Source organism: Crassostrea angulata, chromosome 6 (assembly GCF_025612915.1).
Source record: "Crassostrea angulata isolate pt1a10 chromosome 6, ASM2561291v2, whole genome shotgun sequence".
Taxonomy (NCBI): Eukaryota; Metazoa; Mollusca; class Bivalvia; order Ostreida; family Ostreidae; genus Magallana; species Magallana angulata.
Window position 1 is genome coordinate 18,242,406 of NC_069116.1, and position 27,370 is coordinate 18,269,775.

General features: G+C 31.8%; 2 protein-coding genes across 7 annotated transcripts; both read left to right on the top strand.

Annotated features, from left to right (window-relative positions):
- Positions 1-904: 904 nt before the first annotated feature.
- LOC128188132 (centrosomal protein of 89 kDa-like) lies at positions 905-16,619 on the top strand. 6 transcript variants are annotated; one of them, XM_052858990.1, is made up of 25 exons: positions 911-1,590; positions 2,098-2,123; positions 2,713-2,760; positions 5,379-5,608; positions 6,736-6,863; positions 7,033-7,121; positions 7,282-7,389; positions 7,669-7,680; positions 7,853-7,916; positions 8,641-8,721; positions 9,084-9,287; positions 9,770-9,921; positions 10,232-10,285; positions 10,452-10,535; positions 10,646-10,758; positions 10,881-10,996; positions 11,129-11,309; positions 11,444-11,507; positions 11,652-11,755; positions 11,861-11,960; positions 12,725-12,766; positions 13,089-13,178; positions 13,443-13,489; positions 13,635-13,757; positions 14,397-16,619. In XM_052858990.1, the coding sequence occupies exons 4-25, from the start codon at positions 5,526-5,528 to the stop codon at positions 14,575-14,577; spliced, it is 2,220 nt and encodes a 739-aa protein (XP_052714950.1). In that variant the 5' UTR covers positions 911-1,590; positions 2,098-2,123; positions 2,713-2,760; positions 5,379-5,525; the 3' UTR covers positions 14,578-16,619. The 6 variants fall into 6 exon arrangements, with proteins under 6 accessions (XP_052714947.1, XP_052714946.1, XP_052714949.1 ...); XM_052858987.1 differs by lacking the exon at positions 2,098-2,123 and having other exon boundaries at positions 905-1,590; positions 7,033-7,115; XM_052858986.1 differs by lacking the exon at positions 2,098-2,123 and having other exon boundaries at positions 907-1,590.
- Positions 16,620-20,080: 3,461 nt separating this feature from the next.
- Positions 20,081-24,806, top strand: LOC128188133 (uncharacterized). Its single transcript, XM_052858993.1, has 4 exons — positions 20,081-20,412; positions 20,794-20,880; positions 23,255-23,351; positions 23,530-24,806. The coding sequence occupies exons 1-4, from the start codon at positions 20,389-20,391 to the stop codon at positions 23,760-23,762; spliced, it is 441 nt and encodes a 146-aa protein (XP_052714953.1). The 5' UTR covers positions 20,081-20,388; the 3' UTR covers positions 23,763-24,806.
- Positions 24,807-27,370: the final 2,564 nt, after the last annotated feature.

Sequence of the window (27,370 nt, forward strand, 5' to 3'; positions counted from 1 at the left end):
TTATCTTTTAGAATATTAAAAAAATAAATGAATATTTATTTTGGAAATACACAAGAAATGTTGACTGAAATAATCTATTTATAAGCGGCTTTTAACATTACATAGTCTAACAGCATGAACATTGAATATTCCACAAAGCAGTCTGCCGGTGCAGAAAGCCAGTTGTAATTGAAAATGCAGAAAAATGTTAAACGTACGAAAGTCTATTGTGATCATTTTCTCAGTTGAAAAAATAGATTTATCGCGAATAAACGCGTAACTTTTGCGAAACCTTTTATGTAAGTTCTGAAGGGCGACCAAAAACAACAATGAGTGAAAATAAAAACATTTTAGTTTTTAATAAATAAGATGAAATATTTTTCGTTTGACATTGATTTTTACATTGATAAACTCAAGCATGGGAAATCTTCAAAACCTTGATACTGATTTTTAAACGGCACACACTATACTTGTTTGGGATAAAAACTGTATATGGTAAACGTAAAAACAATTTCTTAGCTCGGCTTATACTTATATTTTTATTTCCATTTGAGGACATTTGCTGATTATATACTGATCCACACCCATCTTTAATAAGATGATAACCATTTAAAAAGTTTAAGACACACAAAAATATATGTATTATGATTTCAAAAATACCGGAGTGATTGATAATAACACGTATAAACATGTACTAAATAATTTAGTGTGATTAAACAGTACTGTAGTATTTTAAGAGAAACTGGAAAAATTTTGCCGCAAACAAAATATGTTAGCATAGGCGCCGGAACCGGGGGGAGGGGGGGGGGACTAGCAGGACCTTTTTTGCAAAGCTATACATTACTTTATTATTATACAATATTTATAAAGCGCCATACTCAGTATATAATTTATATATGATTACTCTACAGCGCTGTACATATAAAAGTTATTGGCATAAAAGCTAAGAACATAAATAATAAACCTAAATACACTAAATTGAAAACTACATACATATATAACACCAATTTTTGTTTACATGTAAAAATCAATGCTGTGCTGTCTCTGTACTTAATAAAATAAAGTTTAAAATGCGTAAATACTTAGGAATAGTACATAACCAGAACCAACAGACCCTTTGTGTGGTTTTTCATGCCTAGATAATTTATGAATTGAGATCAATAATTTAAATCTTGTGTTTCATAATTGATATACGAACATAAGGAGTAATTCAAGTGACACTGACATTTATCCAAAATCATGAAAAAGATTTCACATAAACTGTCTTTAAAAACAGAACAATCGATATTGTTGCATGAATTTCTTGTACTTACGATACTCTGTTTGAATTTAATTAATTAAAAAAAAAAAGATATGCACAGAACGCGAGTTTGCGTTCGTACAGAGTAAAGTTATTCGCATGTTAAATATTTCTAGTTAATGTACTTTGTAAAAAGATTATCATACTAACATAATGAACTTTGCGAAACAATAACGAACGGTTTATCATTGAACCCTTTTCTGCGCATGCGCCTCTCAACTGTTTACACTGGATTCATGATCTTCTGATGATCCGATCCGGGAATGGCTGGGAAGACTGGCAAAAGAGGCAAGGGAAAGAGTTCTAGTTTGGTACGTATCATTAAATGCATTTAAAAACAGTGCAGGTCAACATTTTCAATTTCTCTGCTTTGTTGTGCACTATACATATTTACTGCTCCACCTCGACATTATCTTCAAATCTTTGATGGCGCTGAATATGACAATTCGTGCCCCAGCTTGTTTTTGCAAAAACCCTTTCGATGTTTGACTCAATTTTCTTGCAGTCACCTTTATATTTTGTTGATAGGCGGTCACATATTTATGCATGGAATTGTTTAAAAGAATAATTTAATTCATGACCATTTATATTTATATATATATATTTTGCTAAAGCGTACCGGCAATTTTATCTATTCATTGCGGGCATTCTTGAATGATGACAGATAGTACATGTATGTAATTCATGTACACAAATGTTAAAGAGCCTTTTTAAACTGTCCAATGAATTAAGAATTTGAAAAAGGTTATAGAATCCTATGAAATGCAAAATTGTGCAGTGTATTGTAGTTCCCATGTAAAATCTGTTGTGGTTTGCAGAATTTTAGACCATTCTTCTTATAAATGTGAGTATGCGCATTTTTGTTGCAATATGTGTTGCATTGCTGCAACATTTTAAAATATGTGTTATTTACTAATAAATATCAAACTTGTAATTAAGATTCTCGAATCCCTCCCGTTAACGCCATGGAAAAAAATTAAAATGCATTATCGATAATAGAATTAAATTCTTCCAGAAAACTTCAGGACGATCAATGGATATTTTTTTTCTATGTTGTCTCTTACTTAAACAAAGCCTTTACTATGGTCCATCAGAATTTGTGTGTAATGAGAGACATTGATTTGTTAAATCATTGGAATTCTCTTGAAATTTTTAGGATATTATTGATTCATTCTGATGTATGAAAAAATTAAATAAACAAATTAAAGACAAAGTTTAGAATTTGAACAGACCTATACCTTTTTTGTAACATCCATGTTTTTAACTGACTTGAAAAGGAATGAATCAATTCTGAATTAAGCTAACAAAAAACATGAGGCATGCATTTTCATAACGAATTTGAATTTTACCAAATGAAGAAATGCTTAAGTGTGGCTGAAAGATTTGTTAAATTTAGAGTGTTTAAATAATTAATATATGATTTTTCTGTTTAGCTCTCTAGTTGCTATCATCGCCCTGATAGACCAAAAACTTCACATTGGGTAATATTAATGATATTGTTGTGATCATTCATTCACAAACACTGATCAGTTAGCTTTTTTCCTCATATAAACTATAAAGCTTAAACCTGTACTTCGATCAAAGCATACCTTTTATTTAATAATCATTAATGAGTGCATAAGTATATAAGTGAAATACTAAATTCTTTTAATTTTTGTATGTAATGCTGTTTTTTAGAAACCAGAAGATTTATTTTTAGCTTTAATTTTTCTTTATTTGAAAAAAAAAAATAAATGTAAAGAAAGATTTGAAAGAAAAAGTCCCGAAACTTTAAGAAGGATTCATTGTATACCTGCTCTTGCAAAGCTTATTTAAGTGTTATTGAAGCATATTGCTTAATATGATTTGTTGAGAGTATTACGCTAGTCAGTTAAAAAAACTAAAAAGAATTGTTTGAATTTTTTTAACAAAAAAAATTATAGAGTCATTTTAACCAGAGGTTTGACTTTTGGTGGGATGAGACTTGTACATGTTTGCTCATCAAAACAAAATCTCAAATATTGAGTACTTTCTGTCTGATTTGCTAACAGAAGCTCATAAATATTCATATATTGTCAAATGGATTTTTTTTAATCAAAAGTCAGTTCTATTGAGTGAATTTGACACTGTTTCAACTAAAATAGCTCTAAATACATTTGGAGAAGTGTCTTTCCTTTAAATACACCAAATTTGTATCTATTAGTCAATGACTGGAGAGTAGACATGAACAGACTCTGCCTCTATCAAATTGAAGAAACATATTGCCCAAAGTCCAAGCTCTTATTATAACGGCTCTAAGCAAAACTGAAAGGATTTTTAATTTACATGTTATATTGGCCATTAATTAATTCAATTAAAACAAGAATTTCACTAATTTGCGTGTGGGGTACACGAGCATAGTTCATGCTTTATTCAAATCTACACTCACATCTCTGTGCTCACTTTGATCACACAAGTTTTAGGAATTGAAGGCTATTCACATTAAAGACAAGATTAACCAATATCTATGGTACATTTTCTGTCCATATTTGTCTTAAAAAATGAACATTACCTTTACTTACGCCAAGTTACAGTAATTTGATTTCTGCTGACTGGTAAATAACTCCATTTTTTAATTTCCCCCTGAAGAAGGCAATCTATAAAACATTTGACGTTCACAAAATATCAAGGTAAAAAAAAAAAACATATTAATTTTTAGGGTACATGTGTATGAAAAAAGGTATTGTGGCATTTTGAGACTAATTTCTTGTAAAAAGTTTCTAGTAAATAGTTTTATATTTAGAATGAAAAAAAACTTATAAGATATTTTGGACAGAGAAATTTGCACTCACTGATATTTTAAAGAGATTTTCAGCAATTTGATCATTTGTGATTATCATTAAACGCTAGCTTGCATGTTTCCTCCATCTTTGATGGAATATTGATCTTCACTGCATGCTTTTAAACAGATATGAAAAATAGGATTCTTGCTCTGTTTTGTATTTTTAAATGTTACATTTTAAAATTAGAAGTATGAAATTTACAAGCAAGGAAAGAAAATAATGATATATTGATTCAAAGCATTTTTCATTTTATCCATAGCGACAATAGCCTGCAATGTAGATATCATAATCTGTATTATAATGTGCATGCATGTTCTTTATACAATGTACCGTATATACTCGCCTATAAGTCGGATTTTGGGGAGTAGAAAATTCAATGAAAAGATGGGGTCCGACTTATAGGTGAGACATAGTAAAAAAAAATTCACAAGAGAGAAGTAGGTTATATTTCTTTTTAAATAATAAACAAATAAATGCATTGAACCTGTGTTCATAAAAAGAAAATTCAAGCAGGCAGTTTTTTCACACCTAAGGTGATAATAGATAAAGGGGTCAAGTCACCTACATAAAAACAACACAAGCCAACACCCCAGTTAAAGGGGCTAATTACCAACCTAATCAGTCAGTAAGGAAATAAATCACTATCATCAAATTTTTAAAAGGACTCTATTTAAATTCCTGGTAGTTTTGAAGCTATTACCAACTTGTAATTAGTGTTATAAAAAATAATGGCATTTAAAATCAGAAGTTTTTAACATCATAGACCCATGATAGAAATAGTCTAGAAGCAATTATGGGAACAATTTTTCTTAGAACTCAAAACATGTATGATAAAATCTGGTATTTTATTGAGAGTATCTGTACATCAATTGTCCTAAAAAAGTGACCCGACTTATAAGGGAGTCAACAGCAAAATCTTCAAATTAAAGCTGGAAAAAGGCATTCGACTTATAGTCGAACCATACTTATAGGCGAGTATATACGGTATATGCAGAATAGTGAATGCATGCATTTGATATTCAAGATTGATTATAAAACATTTAGATTTGTACATTTTATAATTTTACTTATGCTTGAATTTAAAGTGTGTTTTAGAATGAACTTACATTTGTTAAAAAACCTAAAACATTTAATTCAAAGAGATCTATATGTTAAAATGAAAACACAATAAAGTAAAGTTCTGATGCTTATATACAATTCATTTAATATATTTTATGATTTTTACAAATGCATGTTCCTATATTATTCTTCAAACTTTTGTTTAAGCATTAGATGTATGTCCAATTGCTATATTTCAGGGTACAATTTCGTCAGGTTTGATTCCTTCGGCTGCCTTTGTTGTTGTGCCCCGAACGCCTGGTCCCGACACCCCACCCGGAACAGATATTGCTTTGGCCTCTTCCTCTGGAATTCTAAGTGCATCACTGCTCGCCAAAGCCAGAGGCATGTTTCCCACAGCAGCAGACGATGACCCATTCAGTGACCCCGAAAGTAGTCTCTATGACTACCAGGTCATGGAAGAAGCAGGGTCAGTAATTTTTTTTTAACATTTGTCAAACATTCACAATTTATTTACATACATGTAAGCGGATGCTAAAACTTTATAAAAGATTATAATAAGTCTGATGAGAAAATGATCATGGCAGACTGGTGCAATTTGAAATTTAAAGTTATGGATGTGTCTTGAAATTTTTAGGACTGTTCAAGCACTGGCATCAAGGTACATTGTACTACATGTAGTAGAATGCTAGCTAGTACTAGTTTGTACTGGTGATTGATTTTACAGTGTGTTAGGGAATTTAAGAAATCCTGAATGCCAAAATTATCATGAATAATTTATGTACCATCTGACAGAAAGACTGAACGCAAGGAAAACAACCGTAGAAACGATCTCAAAAAACCCAAGTCCAGCACCCCAGTGGGATCATACAAGTCGTTTTCTATAAACAGTACTCCACGGGAACACTCGTATAGGTCTTCTATTGGAACCATGTTTATTTTTTATTGTTGAAAATATTTATTTAAATTTTGCTTAGTGTTTGTTTGTGATGTTCTTTTTGGATTGATTGATTGATTTTATTCCAAATTCAATTTCCAAATTAACTGATTTAATAGTTTTCTGTTTTTTTAAGGCTTGTGAATTCTGCAAACATATTGGAAAAGAAAGCTATAACAATTCATGATAAGAACATAGGGGGGGGGGGAACACATGCATGAAAAATGTTTTGAAGGCGAATGTTTTTGATTTTCATGTTCCTCATTTGATTCATTATTAAGGTGGTATGGGACATCTGTCAATATTAATGTGGATTAAAGTACATAAAAATTAGAATACTCTCACAGGTTTAGAATTTTCAAATTTAACACTAGCTATTTACCTAAAAAATAACTTTGAAAATTTTTGGAGAGGTTAAAAATGTAAAGCACCGAGTAGAATTCGAACTTGTGACTTACAGATTCGTATTAAATTCTCTAACCCACTGCGCTATGCTGTTAGGGGACTATACTGACAAAGAAACTACTTATATAATTACACTTCATTTTATTGTTTATTTCGATAAACAATACGTCACAACATGGAAATGTCCCATGCCACCTTGGCTGTACAAAAAAATTTTCTTAATCGATCACTTCCTTTTTTTGACAATTTGACAGATATTCTTCAGTGGAGTTTGGACATGCTGGTGGGAGTAGGAAGAGAATCAGTTACTCGGACAGGGAACCAGTTCCTTTGCCCGGTCCCTCCACTCTCAGAGAGCACACCATTGATGAAGAAATGCCAGGTAAATTCTAGCGTGTCCAGCATCTGACACATACCTATTGTCTCATACCTAGATGTTTACAGATTTCAGGTATTGGGTAATTGAAATTTGGGGTCATGTGTTTAATGAATTTATGTATGAAGGTCCCTTTGTACCACCCTAAAATGCTATTTTTTTTTATTTTTCTTAGGTCAGTTTTACCATACTTTAGAGAAACATGAGGACATTGATGATGAAAATGCATTGTATGCTAAGCCTGTGAAGAAAGGAAAAGTACATGTAAGATTATACATTGTATTCATTTATATTTATTTACAGTATGTACAATTTAATAAAATTTTGCAAAAGAAATGTTGTACAAGTTATAAAATGTGATTCATCAATTTTCCAATCTTGAAATATATTGAAAGTTATAATAAAATGGCCTTGACTTTGACAGAGAACTAGTTCAGGGGAGGATCCGGCCCTTCAACAGACGGGCCAGAGAGTGCGGGAAGCTTACCGTCAGGTGATAGAACCAGACTCGGACGAAATCCAAGAGGAAATGGTAGGCAAATTTATGTATATTGGGATACTTGAGATATTTTTCTGATGGAAAATTATATATTGATCAACCCATAGTAAGATAATTTAGTTTGTTTTGAAGAAAATGAATAATTTTTGCATTTCAAAAGAGAAAGGAATTACATGTCAGATATTTGATGAAAATCCCATCCCTTTGAATGTGAAGGAGATTGTAACTGGTATCTTTGAAACAGGATTTGTTACTTATTGAAAGATATCTTGGTGTATTACATTTTGAATTTGGATTTTTTCTCTCTTTCAGACAACACAGAAGGTAAGCAAATAATTATGAGACATGCAGATCTGTTCTTTTAATATATGAAATCACTTTATTGTCAGAAACTTTACCATTCAAAGAAATCAAATCAACGTCCATGACTCATGCATTTAATTCTAACATGTAGAGGTGTAATTGAATCAAACTTGACTTTTACTCTCTGTACAAGGTGACAACAGTTACAATAGAAAAGACTCCTACCCTCAGATCAAGGAAGCAGTCCACACCTAGAGGTATTTATCACATGACTGTAACATACAGTTAAAACCTTTGTTTTTGTCTCTATTGTTGCCACACCTTCATAAAATCTTATTGTTGTGTCACCTAATCATCTGTATCTATATAACCTGTCAATTTATATCTATACCTCTGTAACTTGTCACTTGTTTTGATGAAATCTACAAACATTCCAAAGCAGCTGTGTTCATATATATCTTGATGTGAATGTTGATTTATTAGTTTTTCAAATATCTACTGTGTAATAGTCAATGTAGTCTACTCCAATTTTTTTTGGACTTTTTATATGTTGGAAAAAATTAAAGATTGAGGAGGGCTACATTGTTGAAGCTAGATTACTTTATTGAGCTACTATTATGTTAACTGTCCTTTGTGCTATGCATTTTTATTGTGTTTGTGTGAATGTGTGACAGTTAAGTAGAGGAAACATCTAGAAATTTTTATGATGTGATAAAGTTGCATCACTGAAATTAAAGTTTCATTGAATGCTCTATATTGACAAGAAATAATCAAAGTACTGAACTGTCAAATCAGTATTTTGAAAGAACTGGAATTGAACACTGAACTAAAATTTGCACTTAACCTGAACTAATGTTTCTGTTGGTTTTCCTTTCCCTGAAGTATTAATTGGCTATATTTAACACCCTCTATTTTTAACTGACACACATCTTTTTCTGTATACTCATATCTCCTTTCTTGTCACTGTGTTGCTTTATAAAGATTCAGAGATACAAGAGGAAACTTTGGTCAAATCATCCAAAGAAGGTCACTCTAATCCAAGGGAGCCAACTGATGAAGCCGGTATTCTATTAGTAGCAATAAGAAATTGAAAAAAATATTTCAATTACTTTTATGGAGAATAAAATCATAGTTTGTATTTAATTTAGATTATGTCGTCCACTCCAGATAAAATTTACATCATAATAAAGTGATACGGATAATGTAGTTAAAAATTTTACATTTTGGTAAAATTTCACTCTAATAAAGTGTGTTTAATTGAGATTTTTTATTCATAATAACCTGTAACCAATTCATAATGCTTTACCTGTTTTTCTCTAAAATAGATTTTATAAGAAGTATTATAGTTAACATGAATATTTTAAAGATCCAACCATTGAAATGAAATTTTCAAAGCTAATTTGACTGTGTGTTGCTTGATGTAGGTGCGAGTCCTTCACCCAGACAGTCGGGCAGGCACTCGGGATCCAACACCGCCCGCAGTATATCAGAGATACACACTGCCCGCAGTACAGACAAGTTACAGCGGGGGCTGGAGGGACAGAACGCTCTACTCCGCTCCATTAATGAGTCGCTGGAGGAAGAGGTCACAACCTTTAGACAGGTCACATCAGCCCTGGAGAAAGGGGGTAGGTATCCAGCAACTTCTCAAGATAGAAAAATTCAATGTCCCTCTCAGTCTCTACATTGATGTGAAATTTTGTAATTTTTTGATATTTTTTTCCTTCAGAATAAGCTTAAATAGTATTTCAACTGTACACAATTGAAACATAGTTAGGTCAAAAAATAACACAAATAGGTAAAAAGAATTTTTTGAAGGGAACCTATTGATGAAGTTGGAACTCTGTTTGTAGCAATATAAGAAATAAAAAAAAATATTTCAAGTATTTTTATTGAGAGTAAAACCATAGTTTGTTTAATCTATTTGTTAGATATTAATTATATTATGTAGTCCAAATCTTACATTTAGGTAAAATTACACCGTAATTAAGTGATACTGGTAATGTGTGGTAGTTCGGAAATTTACCTGTCTTGTTAGGGAGATATTGTCCTTCAAATGTGTTGAAATTAAGAGCATATGTGATACATGTTATTTTTTTTACACCATTAGATCGTGACACAGCTGCTAATTTGCTGTTGAAGAAACAACTGACAGACATGAAGGATGAGAATGAGACATTGAAAAATACTGTACACAGATTGACTGTGGAGTTCAGTGATTTCCAGGCCAAACACAGGGTCCTCAAACCTGAGGAAAGATCGGTAAGTCCTCATATCCAGTCTAGATATTCCACTATATATAGTACTGTATACAGGGTATTTTTTGTTTGTTTTATTTTTTTCACATTCACCCACACCCTCTGAATTAAGCTAAATTTTTAATGAAATACACCAGAGTTACATATTTTGAGTGAATATTAAAAGGAGAAATGAGTTTAAAAAGTAACACTTCATGCTTAAATCCATGTGACATATGTAATAGAGTGTATATACCGGTAGTTAAACCCAATTAATTTTGTCCAACTGTTATAGCCACATGCAGAACAGTGACATAGTCATTTATTCTTTTTAGATTGCTTCAGAATTACTCGGTTTGCCTAGCAAGGGACCCTGCCCATCATGGCTTGTAAGTTTCTAATATATTTTTGGTTGAAAAAAAGAAGAAGAAAAACCTGAAAAATAGACTGATGATCTACACATAAGTGCAAATTTGACTGGATTTATTTTAATGAGAAAGAGATAATAGATCGAATAATGAAATGTTTTAAGTCTGCTGTTTGACATGACTTCAGATAAATACAAAGTACCTGTCACCCCTGTTTCTGGCCTATGATGACAGATTGGAGGAGAGAGAAAAGATCATCAAGAGATATCAGGCAAGTTTGGATAACAATGAGTTTTGTAGCATAGTAGCATACCATATCATATTATGCTGCATTTAGATGTACCTATTTTCATGAATGTATAAACACATATCTTTTTTCAGATGGAAATTGACAAACTTAAGCTTCAGGCTGAGGACATTGTGACAGAAAATCAACAGCTTCAAGAAAAGTTTGAGAGAATTCAAACAGAAAACCCTGTGGATATGAATGACTGGTAATCTTTAATCTTTAACTCACGTCATTGTAATATCTTTAAAATTCTTTAAAGCAGTAATGCACTACAAATACAAAATTTCATCCATTTTACTGGACTACACGTGCTGATTTTGTATATAGGGAGAATCTGAAAGAAAATGCTAGACTGGTTCTTGAAGAGAACCAGAATTTGTTGGAGCAGATTGAAGTAAAAGATCAGAAAGCTCAAGACATGCATCAGGCCCACATGCAAGAAGGTATCTAGTTACTTCATAAGTGTTAGTTCTTTATTATTTCATCATTGTAAATACTTAAGGATACAGTCAAGCAAAATTCTGATCGATTTTCTGTGTATACTGTAATAACAATGTACACGTTGATGCGCTTAGTGTCCAAGATCAACAAACAACTAGTGCTACTGAGAGCGGAGAAAGCTGACCAAGACCAAGACCTGGAGGAGATCAAGAAGCGCTACAAGGAACTGAAGACTAAATATGACGCCATGCTTCTGGAGAACCAGAGCCAGCAGTCCTCGGAGACGTACATCAACAACATAGCAGAACTGAAGAGGTAGTGTTTTTATGATGCTTACATCAAGAAGAGTGTCCACCATTCTCTATTTACACTATAAAGAGATGGGCATTTTTAAAACTTTTTTGGTTTTATATGTAAATTGAAAAAAAAAATTGTCTTTTTCTTGACAGGACTTTTACAGAAAAAGAGGAAAATTATCATCAGGAAATACAAAATCTGAAAATTAAGATCCAGGTATGTTTGGTTTATATCCTTTGATACTTTAATTGCTCTGATGGTGGTTGTAAAAACATTAAGTTTTAAACTGATAATAAAATTTAGAAAGCTAAACCTGTAGGTCTCTTTGGTTAAATAGTAGTATATTCTGGTTGAATATAGGCTGTACAAGATGAGAGGAAAAATCAGACACTTAATTTTGTGGAATTACAAGCTGAAAATAAGCGATGCCAAGCTGAGTTGCGAGCCATGAGAAAAGCCATCAGGTAAGGAGCACTAGATCATCTGATCATATTGACAACTTACTGTACACACAAAAAAGTTGGAAATCACCAGCAAGATATTTGGTTATTTTGTTATTTTGACAACAGGAAAGCCCAGAGTAAGATCATCTATCTACAGAAAGCGATCGAGCAGTCGGAGTCTAAGGAGCAAAACGTCCAGGATCAGTTGGCCTCGGTCATTAAAGTGGTCGGTATCATTACCATTTAATCTTTTCTGAATCAAAAGTGTGCAATAGATATATCAGGTTTTATGTTTGGAAATTATATAAGAAAAGTTCAGACTTTTGTATCTTTTACATGTCAGTGTACCTACCGGTAAATTTTTCTGCTATTTTTACTTAAAGGGGCATGGTCACGATTTTGGTCAAAAATTATTTATCCAATTTTATTATTTTCAATGCTTCAATAAGCCATTTTTAATAAGCAACCAAAATTTGAGTGTCATTGATTGAGTATTAACCGAGTTACGGAGCTTAAAATTCTTTACCTTGTAAACAAAGCGTTTGTTTACATTTTAAATGTTGAACTAAAAATTCCAGTTTTAGACCTAAAATGAATGTGTTAAACTTTAGGAAATGTTTATTTATGCTTAAAATGAATAAAAAGATATTTTAATGGTATATTGGACCTAGGTAAACAAAAACAGGACACGAGCCCTGTTTACACAACAAAGAATGGTGAGCCCTGTATCTTGCTTATAACTCTAAGAATGACTCTCAAGTTTCATTTGATCATTAGAAATGCATTCCTAAAGCATTGTAAATAATAAAAACAGAAAAATAGAATTTGAACAAAATCGCGACCATGCCCCTTTAAAATCAATACAATCTAATTTCAAAATATCTGTTACTGGTTTGTAGAATATTTTGCATGGATGATTATTTTAAATTGGAAAATTTTGTACTTTAAATATTAATGAACTTCGAGATGATTTCCACTGTTTCTCTTTAGGCTGAAAAAAATGCGTATGAGAGGGATTCATTTGCAAAAGCGGTAGGTCATTTCTGTTTATATTTTGTACTACTGTGTACGTGTGTTGTAATTGAGAAATCTGAGAAATAATGTTGAAAATGATCATTTTCTAAACAGGCTATGTGGTCAAGGCCAATTAATAGAACTTATTGACTTTTTTACAAAAAAGTATTGATGAACTCTCACTATAAATTAATCAATAATTGAACAGTTATGCTTGTGGTTGTGCAAAGATGTCCATTATTATTGATTAAGTAAATGTGCATTTAATAAATACATCTGTATGGCAAATTGTTTACAATTAGTCATCCCCCTAAAGAACAGAATCAATTGTTCAATGTAGGTTAGAGATCGCGAAACAGAAACAAAGAAAGCCATGAATAAAATGCTTCAAAACAGTGTGTCCAAAGGAAAGATGGAGGAAAAACTAAAGGTGGGTATATCTCACAAAATTGAATGTTGAATGAAAATAGTAACAATAATGATATCATAATGATAATAATGTAGCTATATCATTTGTAATCACCTTTCAAGCTTCATCTTGTTTCATAATTGAATTGTAAATTAACATGTACTGGGTATTTATCTAAACATTGATCATATCTAAACCCATTCCAAGCTTATTCTAGTTTCGCAATTCATTTCTAAATACATGTAACTAGTTAATTTTTATATGAATTTCCTTCCTTTTTTCCAGTTGTACAAACTTAAGGCTGCTGCTAAAATCAACACTGTAGCTGGAAGGTATAGCAATAGTGTTGAATGAATCCATCTCAAAGTGCATTCACACATTTATTATCAACTTAAACCTGTTGTAAATTTCAACTCATCTTTTTATAATTCTTGTGGGTCCAGTAAAGCTTTGTTTAATGATGATGTTGTATTTTAGGCTAAAGGAACAAGATGAAGTCTTCATGAACCAGAAAAAGGAGTATGAGCGGGAAATCAATCACCTGCGTCTGCTACTGCAGGAGAAAGAACACAACCTGTACGACATTGCCACGGAGAAAAGGTAATTATTTGCCATCGAAGGTTATCAGCAGTGGCCATATTAAGCCATGTTTAATAGAGAAGGCAAAGTAATTGCTGTTCAACAGATGTAAAAACTGTACAGATTGCCACTAAGTAAGGGATGTGTTTGATATGAGGCTATAGCATTCATTTAATTAAAGTGAATCTCTACCCATTTAGAGTTTAATTAGGATGAAAATAACTTTTCAGTTTCTGAGGTGAATTAATGTATTGCATCAAAGTATATTGAAGTAAATTGTCAAGTTTAAAGTGAAATAAATTTTGATTTTAAATTTTTGTTTGAAATGTGCTAACAATGGTGTTGGTCAATTTGATGTCATTCAAACAAGAAATATGTGATTTAATAAAAGGCATCATCTTGAATTAATTTATTTAAGAATTGTTGAAATTTGAATGTGAATTATTGTGCTTTTAAAGAGTGAATATGTACATGTATGAAGGAATACTCTGTAAAACAGCTTGTGGATTTAATCCTTGAAAAATTAGTTTTGAATACTTTGATGATATAAGATGATAAATATACAATTTACCTATTCCCATAGAAACAATGATTCTTAACCAACCTCCAGTAAGTATTGATTATGAATGTAGCATATCATCAGGATGTTTGTTTTTCCAGGGAAGTTGAAGATGAATTAGAAATTGTATGGCAGTCTGCAAATTCAGAAAATGACAGAATGAAAACGGTGCTTAAAAAGACAATGAAGAAATTGAGACAGCATGAGCAGTTATCTGAGGCAATGGACCAACAGGAGCCCAAGAAGATAGTGTACGTGTCGTCAGATGGGGAGGCCGATTAAGGAGGGCGGGGCTCAACTGGGACAAAGCAATATGAATTTATACTCACAAAAATCTACACAGAAAAAAAACCCAGCTCAATTTATGGGAAACAAAATCCTGATCCTTGAACACTTGTAGAAGTTTTATAAGTAATGAGTAAGGCAGGTAAAAAGTGCTCGCAGTTCAAGAAGTGAGCAGATTCTCCTGTGGCAGCATTTTTATGGATGTCGGATTCACCATTTGTTAGTTCTATGTGATATTTTGTCATGCTGGAAAATAATATCATACATTTTTTTATGTTTGGTGAATTCAACAGGAAACTATGCAATTGTTAGCACGATGCCAAAGAAATATGATTTTCATTTATGATAGAATGAATGACATAAAATATGGAAGAGCATCAGCTATGCAAATTTTAAAGATATTTTTCATATATGACACAGCAAAATCACTGTAAGAAATGATGAAAAATCTCAATCCGTCCATTTATTTATTTTGAGTACAGAATAGCTTACTTTTCATTTTGAAAATAATTATGTTAGGTACTATCTGTTTAGCATGGTTCAGTATCTACATGTAGTTGACTGTCAGTGATGACTTCTAAAGTACAATATATTCAACATCTGAGACCCACCTGAAAAATAATAGAATTGAATGACTGAATGAAGTGATATAGCTAGTCAGCATCAACTTTACTGTAATCGGTACTACATCATTTACATACCATGGTTTATTTAGTAACCATAATAATACGTAGATTTTAATGATAGACAAGAGATGCTGCATTTAATCAAAGTCAGTGGGCATTTGGCTGTGTGCAATACACCTAAGTAAATTTATTTTTTCAAAACTTTGAATGGTTAGTGAAATAAAACATTTACACAAATAAGATCATGTTCAACTCATCCCCGGAGAAAATATTAAATTATCAAATCATTGCATCACAGATGTCACCAGTCATGAAATCGTGTAATTATTTTTTGGTTGCTTTGAATGGGATGTAGGTTGATTTTTTAAATTTTTTGCAGTGAATTTGACAAAGTGCACACCTTATGCCCGGTGATATAGATTCTCACATTTAGCCATTATTTAGTCTTTATTTAGGTCATTTACAGGTGGACGGTGTATGTCCTATGTGATTTGGTGCTATATGTTTGACACGTTGTTTAAGTTTTGTTGTTTATTTTTCATCATTTTCCGTCCAAAGTTTATAGTCTTATTTTTGTGCATTTAAGATGATTATTTATTTATTTTAATAATTTTATCTTTGTTATTTAATGTAAAAACCTTGCTAGAGCAGTTATAACCAACCACATTCTCTTGTTTCGATTTCGCTCAAGAGAGGGGTTGACTTTAGAAGTGCTCAGTGTCTAATTACAGTTAGGCCATTCCAAGTTTTTCTTTTGTTTAGCATCAACCCAAAAGTCAGAAACCTATCTTTCTTTCAGAAAAAACAAACAAAAATCAACAGAAAAACACACACATTATTATTTAGTTTATTAATAAAATCTATTATCATTATTTGGGTAATTGCTTAAGACTGTAATGAAAATTAGCACATAAAGATTGGCTTAAGTAGTAAAACAAAGCAAATTTAACATTTTAGTGCATGTACTTTCAAACTTGAAGAGTACATGTACATTATTTTGTGGTACATGTTTTGTGGTTTTTGAATAATTTTCATGCTTCAAACCCAATCTGTTTATGGGCACTAAACAGAGAAAAAATTTGAGATGGCCTTTCAAATTGTTAAGATTAATTCATAGGTTCATGTACATTGTAACGTTCAGTAATGAAAGATCTTGAGAAATATCATTTAGTAAGTTTAATTAACAATTTCCAAACTGTAGCAGTTAATGCTTATTGTGAAAGTAAATTTCCTAATTAACCAGTAATATAGGTTATTATAGTAATTCTGTAATGAAATATTAATATATTAATTAAATAGGATTTTATATATTTCCATGCTTTGGTATATTTTTGCTTCAAACTATTTTGAATGAATTCTGTAATACATTTCCTTGCATCTTTAAAGTTATTAAACAATACATATAAAGATAAACGGTGTTGTTGATTTTGTGGTACATTATAGTAGATGGTTTTTTCTGTTGGTTTGGACACAGAATGTTTGTCTCAGAATACTAAAGAATTCGATTTCTATGGTTACACAGTATTTTTAATAGATGTTTATTTAATAATCTCAAGGCTCACTGTTAAGTTCCTTTAACTGTAGTGTAGACAGACTAAGTACCTAACACTGTTTAGATGATATTTTCCTGTAGAGGCAGAATCAATGATAACACTACAAAAAGTCTGCAAAGCAAAAAAAATTGTGCTGTCAATCATTCCGATAGTGATTACCATTTACCTCACCCTCAGCTCTTTTTTTTTAATCAACTTGAATGGTGCCTTTCAATGATTTTATTCGTTAATTTTAGCTTATTAATTTGACATAATTAGAATATTTCCTAGATTCCTTTCATTTATTTTCACGTTTAAAAAGTATTATAAAAATATCCAAGACTTTAAGAGCTTTAAATATTTACCTCAGGTACCCTTTGTACTAATAAACATGTTAGTATATAGGTCCTTGTTTTTAATCAGCTGAGTATTTTGCCCCTAATTTTGAAAAAAAATCGATCGTGTTCATGAAGCTGCTAACCAAATCACGATTAAACCATTTTAGAAATCAATTTGTCAGCGAACTTTTTAAAAAATATATATATATAGCTGTAATTGGTCAAAGCTTAGTACATTTAGAGCATGCAATGACTTCCATTTCCTGATCCATCCTTTATATGGATGCAAATTTTCTTTTATGCAACGCACTGAACGAGAAGATTTGCAAACTGAGTACGTTTTCTCACTTTATGTGTCTGGATAATTGAAGAGAATCAAAGATGTAAATAATATGCTTTCGGTCAATGTTATAAAAAATTGAATGGTCTTTACCTTAATTCCATTATAAACCAACAAAGATATATCTACTTTTCGAATTAACTGATGAGTAGAAAAAGAAATAAGTAAATTAATGAGAAAATATTTTTCAAGCATACACAAATGACAATATCTAATTCATTTGCGATGTTAACAATGTCTATTAATTAATTCCACTTACAGTTGAAGATTTTTAAACGTCGCATTTAGTGGTGATCAATGGCGACTTGTTACATTCCCCTTGAATGAACATACTCTTTACTGTATTATTTATTGGTGTTTTATCTGCTCAATGCCCAGATGCCCATCAATTCCAATCAGCGGTCAGATCGCGGGATTTATTGATATCAAAAGCTCTCAGACGTGGTTAATGATTGGCATTTTTTATGTCTGGGAGTGAAAAAGCTTTTGTTTTGGATTTCCCTCTGTTTGCATACATGTTTCTGACATTTAGGTTTATCTGACGTCATTATTCAGGGAAGTTGACCGGAAGTATATCAGAACTGACTAATTTTTATGACTATTATTGCACTGTTATTATCTTAAAACAACGAACAAAAATAAATTCTAATGTAATTCAATTAAAACTTTGATAAATTTCTATTTTAAATCAATATTCGGCGCCACTATCGATGTCAGAGCTTATATGATAGTCTTGGCTCAGCAGGCGTTGTAACTTTTTTCATGAGCAAGAAACTTATCGATGGGACATAAACAACAAATAGATCAATCGGCGAACCTACCCATTCTATTGTTTGCACCAAATGTCAAATTGACGTTACCTTTCTACTGAATACGTTTTGTTCAGTTTATTAAGTATAAAGTATTTTTTAAATGTGTAACAATTATTCGTATACTTTTCAATTATTTATAGCGTTATGTTTCCAGTAGCAAAGCAGTATTTACTAACATGTTTTGGAAATAATTTTGCATTTCAAACTAAAGAATGATCCCGCGATCAGGCAGTTAGAGGGGGACCGACTTTTCCCAAAAAAAATCTTTACATGCAAAAAATAATCAAAATTATTACCAACGCTCAAAATCGTAATCATTAAATGGCTGGGGGGGGGGGGTTATTTATCTATCTACAACCTTCATATTTTATCATTCAAAATATGCATTTTTGCTTTGTTTTGGAGGGAGGGGGTTGTATTTAGTTATTATTATTTGTTTGTTTGTTGTTTTTTTATTCCATTTTTTTTTCATTTTCCCATTATTTTCTCCTTTTGTTTTCTAACCGCAACTGATTGTTATTCTTCATTTCATTCTTTATTTCACTTTTTTACATTCTGTAATGTCTGTATAGACTAGTTTAAACAGCTGTCTGTAACGCTACAAACATTATATAAATAGTGCCTGTTTGGGAGGACAACAGTTGAATTTGACACCCCGAGAAAACCATTGTCAACCGACACGAAGCGGAGGTTGACATTGGTTTAAGAGGGGTGCCAATTTCAACTGTTACCCTCCCAAATAGGCACTATTTATTTTATGATACTGAATGTCTTAAAAGTCAATATGAGTAACGATTTTGACAAATATGATTAAATCAAGAAAATTAAATCATTAAAATTCTCTTTTTTTCACAAAAACCAATTTTACTATATTTGATTCAAATTTATGAAAGAAACGAGAGACAATAACGAAAAAAAACCCCGACCACGACGTTATTGCTTTTGACAAGTCCAAACATGAATGGAAATCGACCTATTTTGGATAATCATATTTTGTTTGTGATCATGAAGGGAAATATGAAGATTTCTTCCCCTAGAAAAATCATATTTCCCTTAGGCGAAGCCCTCGGGAAATATGATTTTTCTTGGGGGAAGAAATCTTCATATTTCCCTCACCATCATGCAATAAATGTATATTGTTTGTCTTGATCTCTAATGAAAAACAAATAATAGGGCTATTTTGCTTGCTGTTTGATCCATATTCATTGTATATACGTACTAAGGTATATCTTATGAATAAAATACTTCAACTATATGCATTTTTATATCATAGCAGTCCCCTCCCTGTTGCTAAATGTCTGGCAGTAATCATTGTTTTGTTTGAACACTTTTCATGGATTTCAAGTTCACGAGTTTTTTTTTCCATGACAATATTAAAACGGTTCGATTGATTTTATACTCTAATAAGATTTATCTTATAATGGATGCAATGGAAACTTTGTTTGCTTCCTGATGGAATGGAAGTACATTTCCGATTCTGTTCAATTTTAGTTCAAAATTCGGAAATTTTACATGTGTTCATCTTCAATCATGTTGTCATCATTATTCAATGCGAAACACAGCTGAAAACTAAATAAACAAAATATTGTTTTTAAAAAATTTTAAACTAGAAATAATGAGGTAAATCGGGATTAAATCAAAACAGTTGTTGCACAAATTTCAAAGTTTATTATCATTCTCAAAACTAATGATATTGCTGATTTGTAAAGTACATTTTTGTGTTCGTCAAACCTCAATTATTATTCATCATCGGGCAGCGAACTCCATTTGTTTCATATGTTTTCTCTTAGCAATAAATGTTCTGCATTTTGTATTAGTATGTAATGAAACTGACTCCGAACAACTGAAACAGGAAATCAACATGAAACCAACTTGTCATGCAAATCTTCGATCATGAATGAAGACCCAAATAATGAATTACAACAAGAGCGCTGATTGATTTTCGTCTTGTTTACATCTTGGGGAACAAGGAAAAGCCCCCCTTTTGACCCACGGTGATTCAATGACTTTTGGGCCACGTTCTCGTCGTTGTTTATGGGGTCTTGTGTGGGGGTTACTCAATCTAAAAAGGGCATTTAACATACATAGCTTATCAACTCTACGGCCATTAATGTTGTATCGCTATTGAAGGCAAGTCGTCGATCAAATAAAATAAAAAGGATGGTTTGGATATATCTTTTGTTGGTAAGAATTTTAATTTACACAACTTGATTTCATTCTTTTTTACGAATTCTATTTTACTAACATTTCTTAAATTTAAAACAAACTTTTAATCATCAGTAGAATGATCTTTGAATAATTCTTTAATGTGAATTTAACTTCGAAATAAGTTTTCTATATGTTCTGGATATATTAAAATTCATAAAAAACGGATTTAATGGAATTAATGTTTCAGAAAACTCTTTGAGCTTTTGAAATGTTTAAAAATGAAAAAAGTTAGCATTTGTATGCTCCTTTGTATCGGACCAAGTCATAATGTAGTAGAGTCTATTGAGCGTCGCATTCAATGGATATGAACGGATTTTGTTATAGATTCCATTGAATTTTTGTTCCTTCTGTCTTCAGCTCTCAATGGTCCAGTCAATCTACACACAGACGGTGTCTAGATTCCAGAACCCCTGGGTGACAGTCGTCAGGCGGCATTCTTGTTCTGTAAGTATGATAGGCAGGTCTTGTTTTAATGGTCATACTTAGAGAGAACATCAAAATCAGGACGCCCGTTCCTGCTTTTCCTATTGTACCACCGACACGGCAATTCGTTCTGAGGGCAGTGGGTTATAGACAAGTCACACATTTTTTTGTTACGACTTCTATTTTGTTGTAATGGTTACATATTAGTTTTCGCCATTATCTAAAATATTGGTATAATTCTATGCACAACAAACTCTGTTTCAAGATGATTTCTTGTGTCTTATGGCGATCGACGAAAGTCATATTTTATGTCTTGCGTACATATTTAAACCATAAGTTGTTCACAGGTGAATAGATAGAAGTCATACGGCCAAATATACTTGTAATTCTAAACACAAAAAAAAATTAGAAAACACTTTTATTTTTTTATTTTTTTGGCTTGGGTTTTTTGTTGTTTTGTTTGTTTGATTGAGTTTAATTTTTTTTTTGTTAATCCGATATCATTTTATGAGGAATACTAATACGTCTTTTGCAAAGCATGATTTGGTCTCGTGTAACAGTAATGAAGTCTTTGTCTACACTGGACAATGACCTATATAAAGTTGTTTATTTGTACATACATCAATGTTCTGTTATTTGTTATTTTGATTTTGTGGTTTATTCTTTTATTGTGACTCATTTGACAGGGAAGGGGATTGTTCGTTTTGTTTTGTTTTTAAATTATTTTTTTTATTTTTTTTTCTCTTCACATTTTTTAAAACTTAGGTAGGGGTAGAGTTTAAAGGTTTTTCATTTTGTAATTTCTTCTTGATTTTCAAACGAGTGACAATACCTGTTTACAAGAGCAATATAATCCTTAGATGTAATCACTTGAATTTGGCAATTAAAGACGAGAGAGAAACAACATAAAACAAAGGTACTACAAAAGTAAAAATCTGTCAAGATCAGGAAACAATATATGTTTTAGTATTTCTTTTCATTGAATTAAAAAATCAACAATTAATTTCACGTAGTCTCAGGTTATTACCTCTTTTTTCATTCGCAGTTGTTTGATAACCCCGTTGCTCTCGTTCGATTGTCCTGAATTGCTCTCAAATTTTAGTACCAAATCTTCTTTGCGTTCCTTATATTCTTTTCAGGGTTTTTATTTGTTGAGAATTCATAAAATCCGGTGCCAGATATTGAATTCTGATAAGTACTTTTCATTGAGCTATTAATTATGTTTGTACTTACAGCAAACTCACTGATGGGGTCCTGTGAATTTACTTCGCCTTATCTATTATGTGTAACATCCGTATGATAGTCTTCTTCCTAACATACCTAATTACCGAAGTCACGACAGTCTTAAATATTGTTACATAAAATGCCTTATTAACTACTTTTTTTCTGAACCTCCAAATAGACACTAAGTTCATTCGTTTTATTCGTAATATTTTTCTCTCCGATATAGTTATAACTATAAAATCTTACAAGAAATTATCTGAAAAATTGTCGGTAACCCTAAAATCCGTCGACTTACTATAAAAGTATAAATGTTATTACTATGTATCAGCCTTCGCCCAAAACCAATTTTTACTGTATGAAGGTTTATGAAGCTTCCACCGTGCAGTATCGTCTATGTGTGAGCCTTATAATGGCCATTTCGTGTCAACTGTCTAATTAATTAGATATGTTGTACATATATGCTTGCAAATCGGATACATATGTATGTATGTTTATTGGTTGTATTTTTAGAGTTACAACTAGCTGTGATTTACAAAATATGCTTGCATATACACAATCTATCTTTCACTCGATATATATTTATATTTCTCTCTCCCCATTCTCTCTCTCTCATTCCTTTTTATTAGACAGAGCATTTTGACTGTGGAATTATTACATATTACCGTAGAGTTGGCGTTGTACGATTCAATACGAGACTCAAATGTTGAGAATCGTGACTACAGGCAAAAAATTGAGTCAGACTTTTTATTTTTTTCCTGATGGATCAGCCACAGATTGCACATTACAGTTCCTCCTATCTAGACACGCCATTGTTCTGCTGGCATGGACAATGTATTCCATCCTTAGTGATAGACAGTTCTCTGTACATTGATACATTGATACACACATAAGCAGATGTTTGCGGTCTGAGTACATGTGCATATCTATATAATCAATTTTTTTGTCAGGCTTTAACATTTTGTGAACTCTATGTGTACACATTTCAAAATGCATATTTTTATACCACTGTGTTGTTTTTCTTATTTTCTTTCTTTAAATTAGTACAACATAAAATTTATGATTTAATTTTTCTAAATATGCATTTAAATACTTTTCCCCCTATTTTCTAAATCCAATACGCAATGAAGCGAATTCTGTTCTGTAAATATGTATTTAAATGCTTTATTTTTAGATAGTGGAATGCAACATCGGGGAGACTTGTGATTTATCTTATGAAAATTGTCGTCCGTCTGGTCCGTGTCTGCTGAAACAGCCAACCTGTGTTTCAGGTGAGAGAGAGAGAGAGAGAGAGAGAGAGAGAGAGAGAGAGAGAGAGAGAGAGAGAGAGATGAAATATGGGTTTGTCCTTCAATGCTAGAGTACTCCACATTACCGATCCACGATAAAAAAAAATCATATTAATTCAAAATGCTCAAACTTAATGGAGTATTTCTTTGATTGTGACAGCCTTTAACTCAGCTAGACCAGGCTCTTGTCCTAGCCCCCGATACAGCATGGTGCCAAGGTTCACTGTAGATTGCTTTGATGACGCCGGATGTGACGCACCTCAAATATGTTGCCATAGTTACTACGGAAGTTATTGTTGGCTTCCGAATGGGCGACGGACCGGAAGATCACTAATACCTAGAATAACCGAGGCTCGACGAAATGCTAACCGAAGACGAACCAGAGCGGGGTAGTTTAAAAAAAATCACACACACCAATGTCCCCCAACTTACATTGTTAGAGACTTATAAACATGCGAATAAGCGAAATATACAGATCTTTCAGTATAAATTTCTAAATTGACAGAATAACAGAGATCACGACATTATGTCTCGATGATATATTATATAACAAAGAAGGATACCAAGAAAGAGATGGCACTGACTTTTTCTATTTTCGTTCATTGTGAATCTACGAAGTTATCATAGATAAAATTATCATTTTTGTTTCCATTGCGGACATAATGTGTTTTGAATGAAGAAAATAACTTTTATCACGCAAAATGAAATGCCAAAGAAAGAATTCAGCCAGGAACTGCACGAGAATTATGATCTCCTATACATGTACTTTTTGATAATTTAGATATGTATTTTTTTTTACACTCGATTCTGATAACATGTTGAAAGAGTTTGACACAAAGGGTAACTGTCACAGGGTTGCCAAATTGTATGTAATGTTCTTGTTTATTGCAATGTTTACTGTCCTTTGACATATTTAACGTATATGAATAATTCATATCATGATTTTCAGAAGGACAGTTGAATACATATATGTACTGTAGTTTCAATATCAATATTCTTTGAACACCAATTTTCGTGGGGTTCGCTGTTGTCGATCCACAAAACACAGTTTGAAATACTATATCTTGTAATATGGTGTATTCATTGGATTCATTTGATTTTACATTTTCTTACAACTTGACGTGTCTTTGAACTAAAAACACGAAATCGACGCTAAAATTGATACCCACGAATATTAACGAAACCACACTTTTCTGTTACGTGTAGATATAGACGGTTAGTTTCATTTTTGGAAAAAAGAATTTGTTATAATTTTTATATCTACCATTTATGTTAATGTACTATTTTTGTATATTACATTAATGATAAAAAGAAGCTTCCCTGGTTCTGATAATCTTGAGCGAATGATGATATACTGAATCAAAATTTTGTTTGGTTTTGGTATATTTGTATAAGTATTGTTAGAATGTGTGTGTGTGTGTGTGTATATATATATATATATATATATATATATATATATATATATATATATATATATATATATATATATATATATATATATATTAAAAAAAAACCAAAGGAATATACCTAGAAGTGAGATTCTATGTACATGTGACGTGGTATGATTAATGCAGTAACTTAGGTGTAACTTAGGTGTGCAGTAACTTGATTGTGCGACAGAGAATTTTTGTATTTTTGTGAACCAAATAAAGTGTAAATCAGATGTATTCATTTGGTGACCTTTATAAGTTTCTTCATAAAATGTCTTGAACGATATTTCCGAACATTTCATAAACAAGGATTTACCAGAAGTTACTTGGAGTGTATCTTTGGTTCTGAATACTTTTTGTATTTCAGATTTTAATTATTACAATGTCTGGCGTTCATTTATTAAGCAATTTAGCAACAATGCATGCTTTATATCTAAAATAGATGTACATATATGTACAAAAATGAGCATACCTATCTAAATCTAATTTATTCTCAGAATGGATTGGTGTGGTATCATAGACTTACATGTCTGCAACAAACTATAATAATTCATATTTTGGAATACGGATAATACCGCACGGTGGCAATAACTCACCTATAGACTCTGTGTGGTAAATCCCTGGCAGCCAGGTATCTAGGTTATTACATTTCTCGCGTCTCCGCCTGTATCATATATGAAAAATAGTCAACTCACCACAACGCATAGAACCGACTGGGTAAGTTATAGGTATAGAGCCGTACTGAACCATTTTATGTTGTTTTTCTATTAACAAATTAAATGCATTTCATTTGTGCATGTTGATTTAATTAGAAAGGACCCATTAGTGTTAATTTTCTGTGTTTTTTTAAACACTGAATTCAAATAGAATACACAAGTCTTCTTAAATTGTATTATTATATCATTTTCACGATGAACAGAAAATAATGAAAAAATGCTCATCATTATTTTCAACCGCTTTCTGATTGCAATACAAAAGTCCAAAATAGCTGCCGTGGAAATAAAGTGGAGGTGTGTCGAATTACAACAAAATGATAGCTATCTGTCTATATGCTGGCATATATTTAAATCCTGTATGCAAGTTATCTTTCTATATATTTAATGTCAGCATGCAAGAAAACTTGCAGCATAAATATGTCAACATGCAGCATGAATATGTGTCTATGTGAAACATCGTTATGTTGACATACAAGAAATATATGATCAGAATTTGGAAATTTCCATGAAATTATTAAATGTCGGCCACTTATGACTTCCAACATACTAGATGCAGCCAACTTGTGTCGGCACGTAGCTTATTAATGTCAACAGACAACTTATCTGTATTGACGTGCCCGATAAATGTGTCGACATTTAACATATTTGTGTTGACATATAACTTTTTAGGTCGACATACAACTTAATTTTTTTATCATTTAACAAATTGTTGTAAATATGGAACTTATCTATGAAATGTATTTCATTTATGCCGACATGTAACCTATTTATGTCGATATGCGAGATAAAATGTATAAATTATCACCCTGCATATCGATATACATGTAATATTCTTTTATGTCGACATAATTCATATAAAAATAACTTGCATACTGGGGACAGAAATATACAAAAACGAAAAACAGCTGCATTTTCTTTTTGCATGATGATGCATTCGCTTTGAGCAAGAAAATTAAACGAGATCCTTTTTAATGCGGTTTAATTGAGCAACCATCGATGGATGACATGAGCAACTTCAGAGTCTGTATAATGGCAACACAGACAGATATTACAACAAAATCAAAACGTCAAGAAAATTAGTACACTAATTGCTATAATGTTGAGTGTTGAATTGTATGCATAGGGTTGTGTACCCCGACTCTGGAGAATTTAGTTGTCGCTCATGTTCAATTCCATTTCAACATATTGATTATGTTCACTCTCGACACTGATAAAAAAGATAAATTTCATCAAATCACGAATTTCACACCAACGAATATTAATATTATACACCCGCCTATTGGAAAAAAGAGAACGTTAGCGTGTGTACTTCCCAGCTGAAATTATTGTGTAATGTAGAATTCTTTTTGCTCGCATTTAACATACGTGTACATAGTTGTACTGTGCAAAGGATTGGAAAGCAAGGTACTTGGAAAGGTAATCATCTTGTTTAAAAAAGGTGCATTTTTGTACGTTTTTATGTCAATTAGACTTATGCATTGTCAGTGATATTTAGTATGCTTACATTTTATCGTGTTAATCAATCTTGTTTAATCGAACACAACTATAATTATTAACAAGAGGCCAATAGGCCTAAACGGTCACCTGAGTACCATAGCCCATACAGAAACTTGTCAATGAGTCTAATATATGCACTAAATTAATTCAGTTTCATTCTGGAGTAGAAAAATTATGATATTGCAATGAAGACCACCTCCCTGCCTGAAATCTTTCAAAATAAACGACTATGAAACCAATAGTTTTAGCGAAAAACTTCAAAATAATAATAGAGTGCATGACCTGATATTGAAAAAGTTGCAAGACTCTGAAGAAAATAATTTTCCCATATTTTTAACTTTCATGATAGGTTTTATGT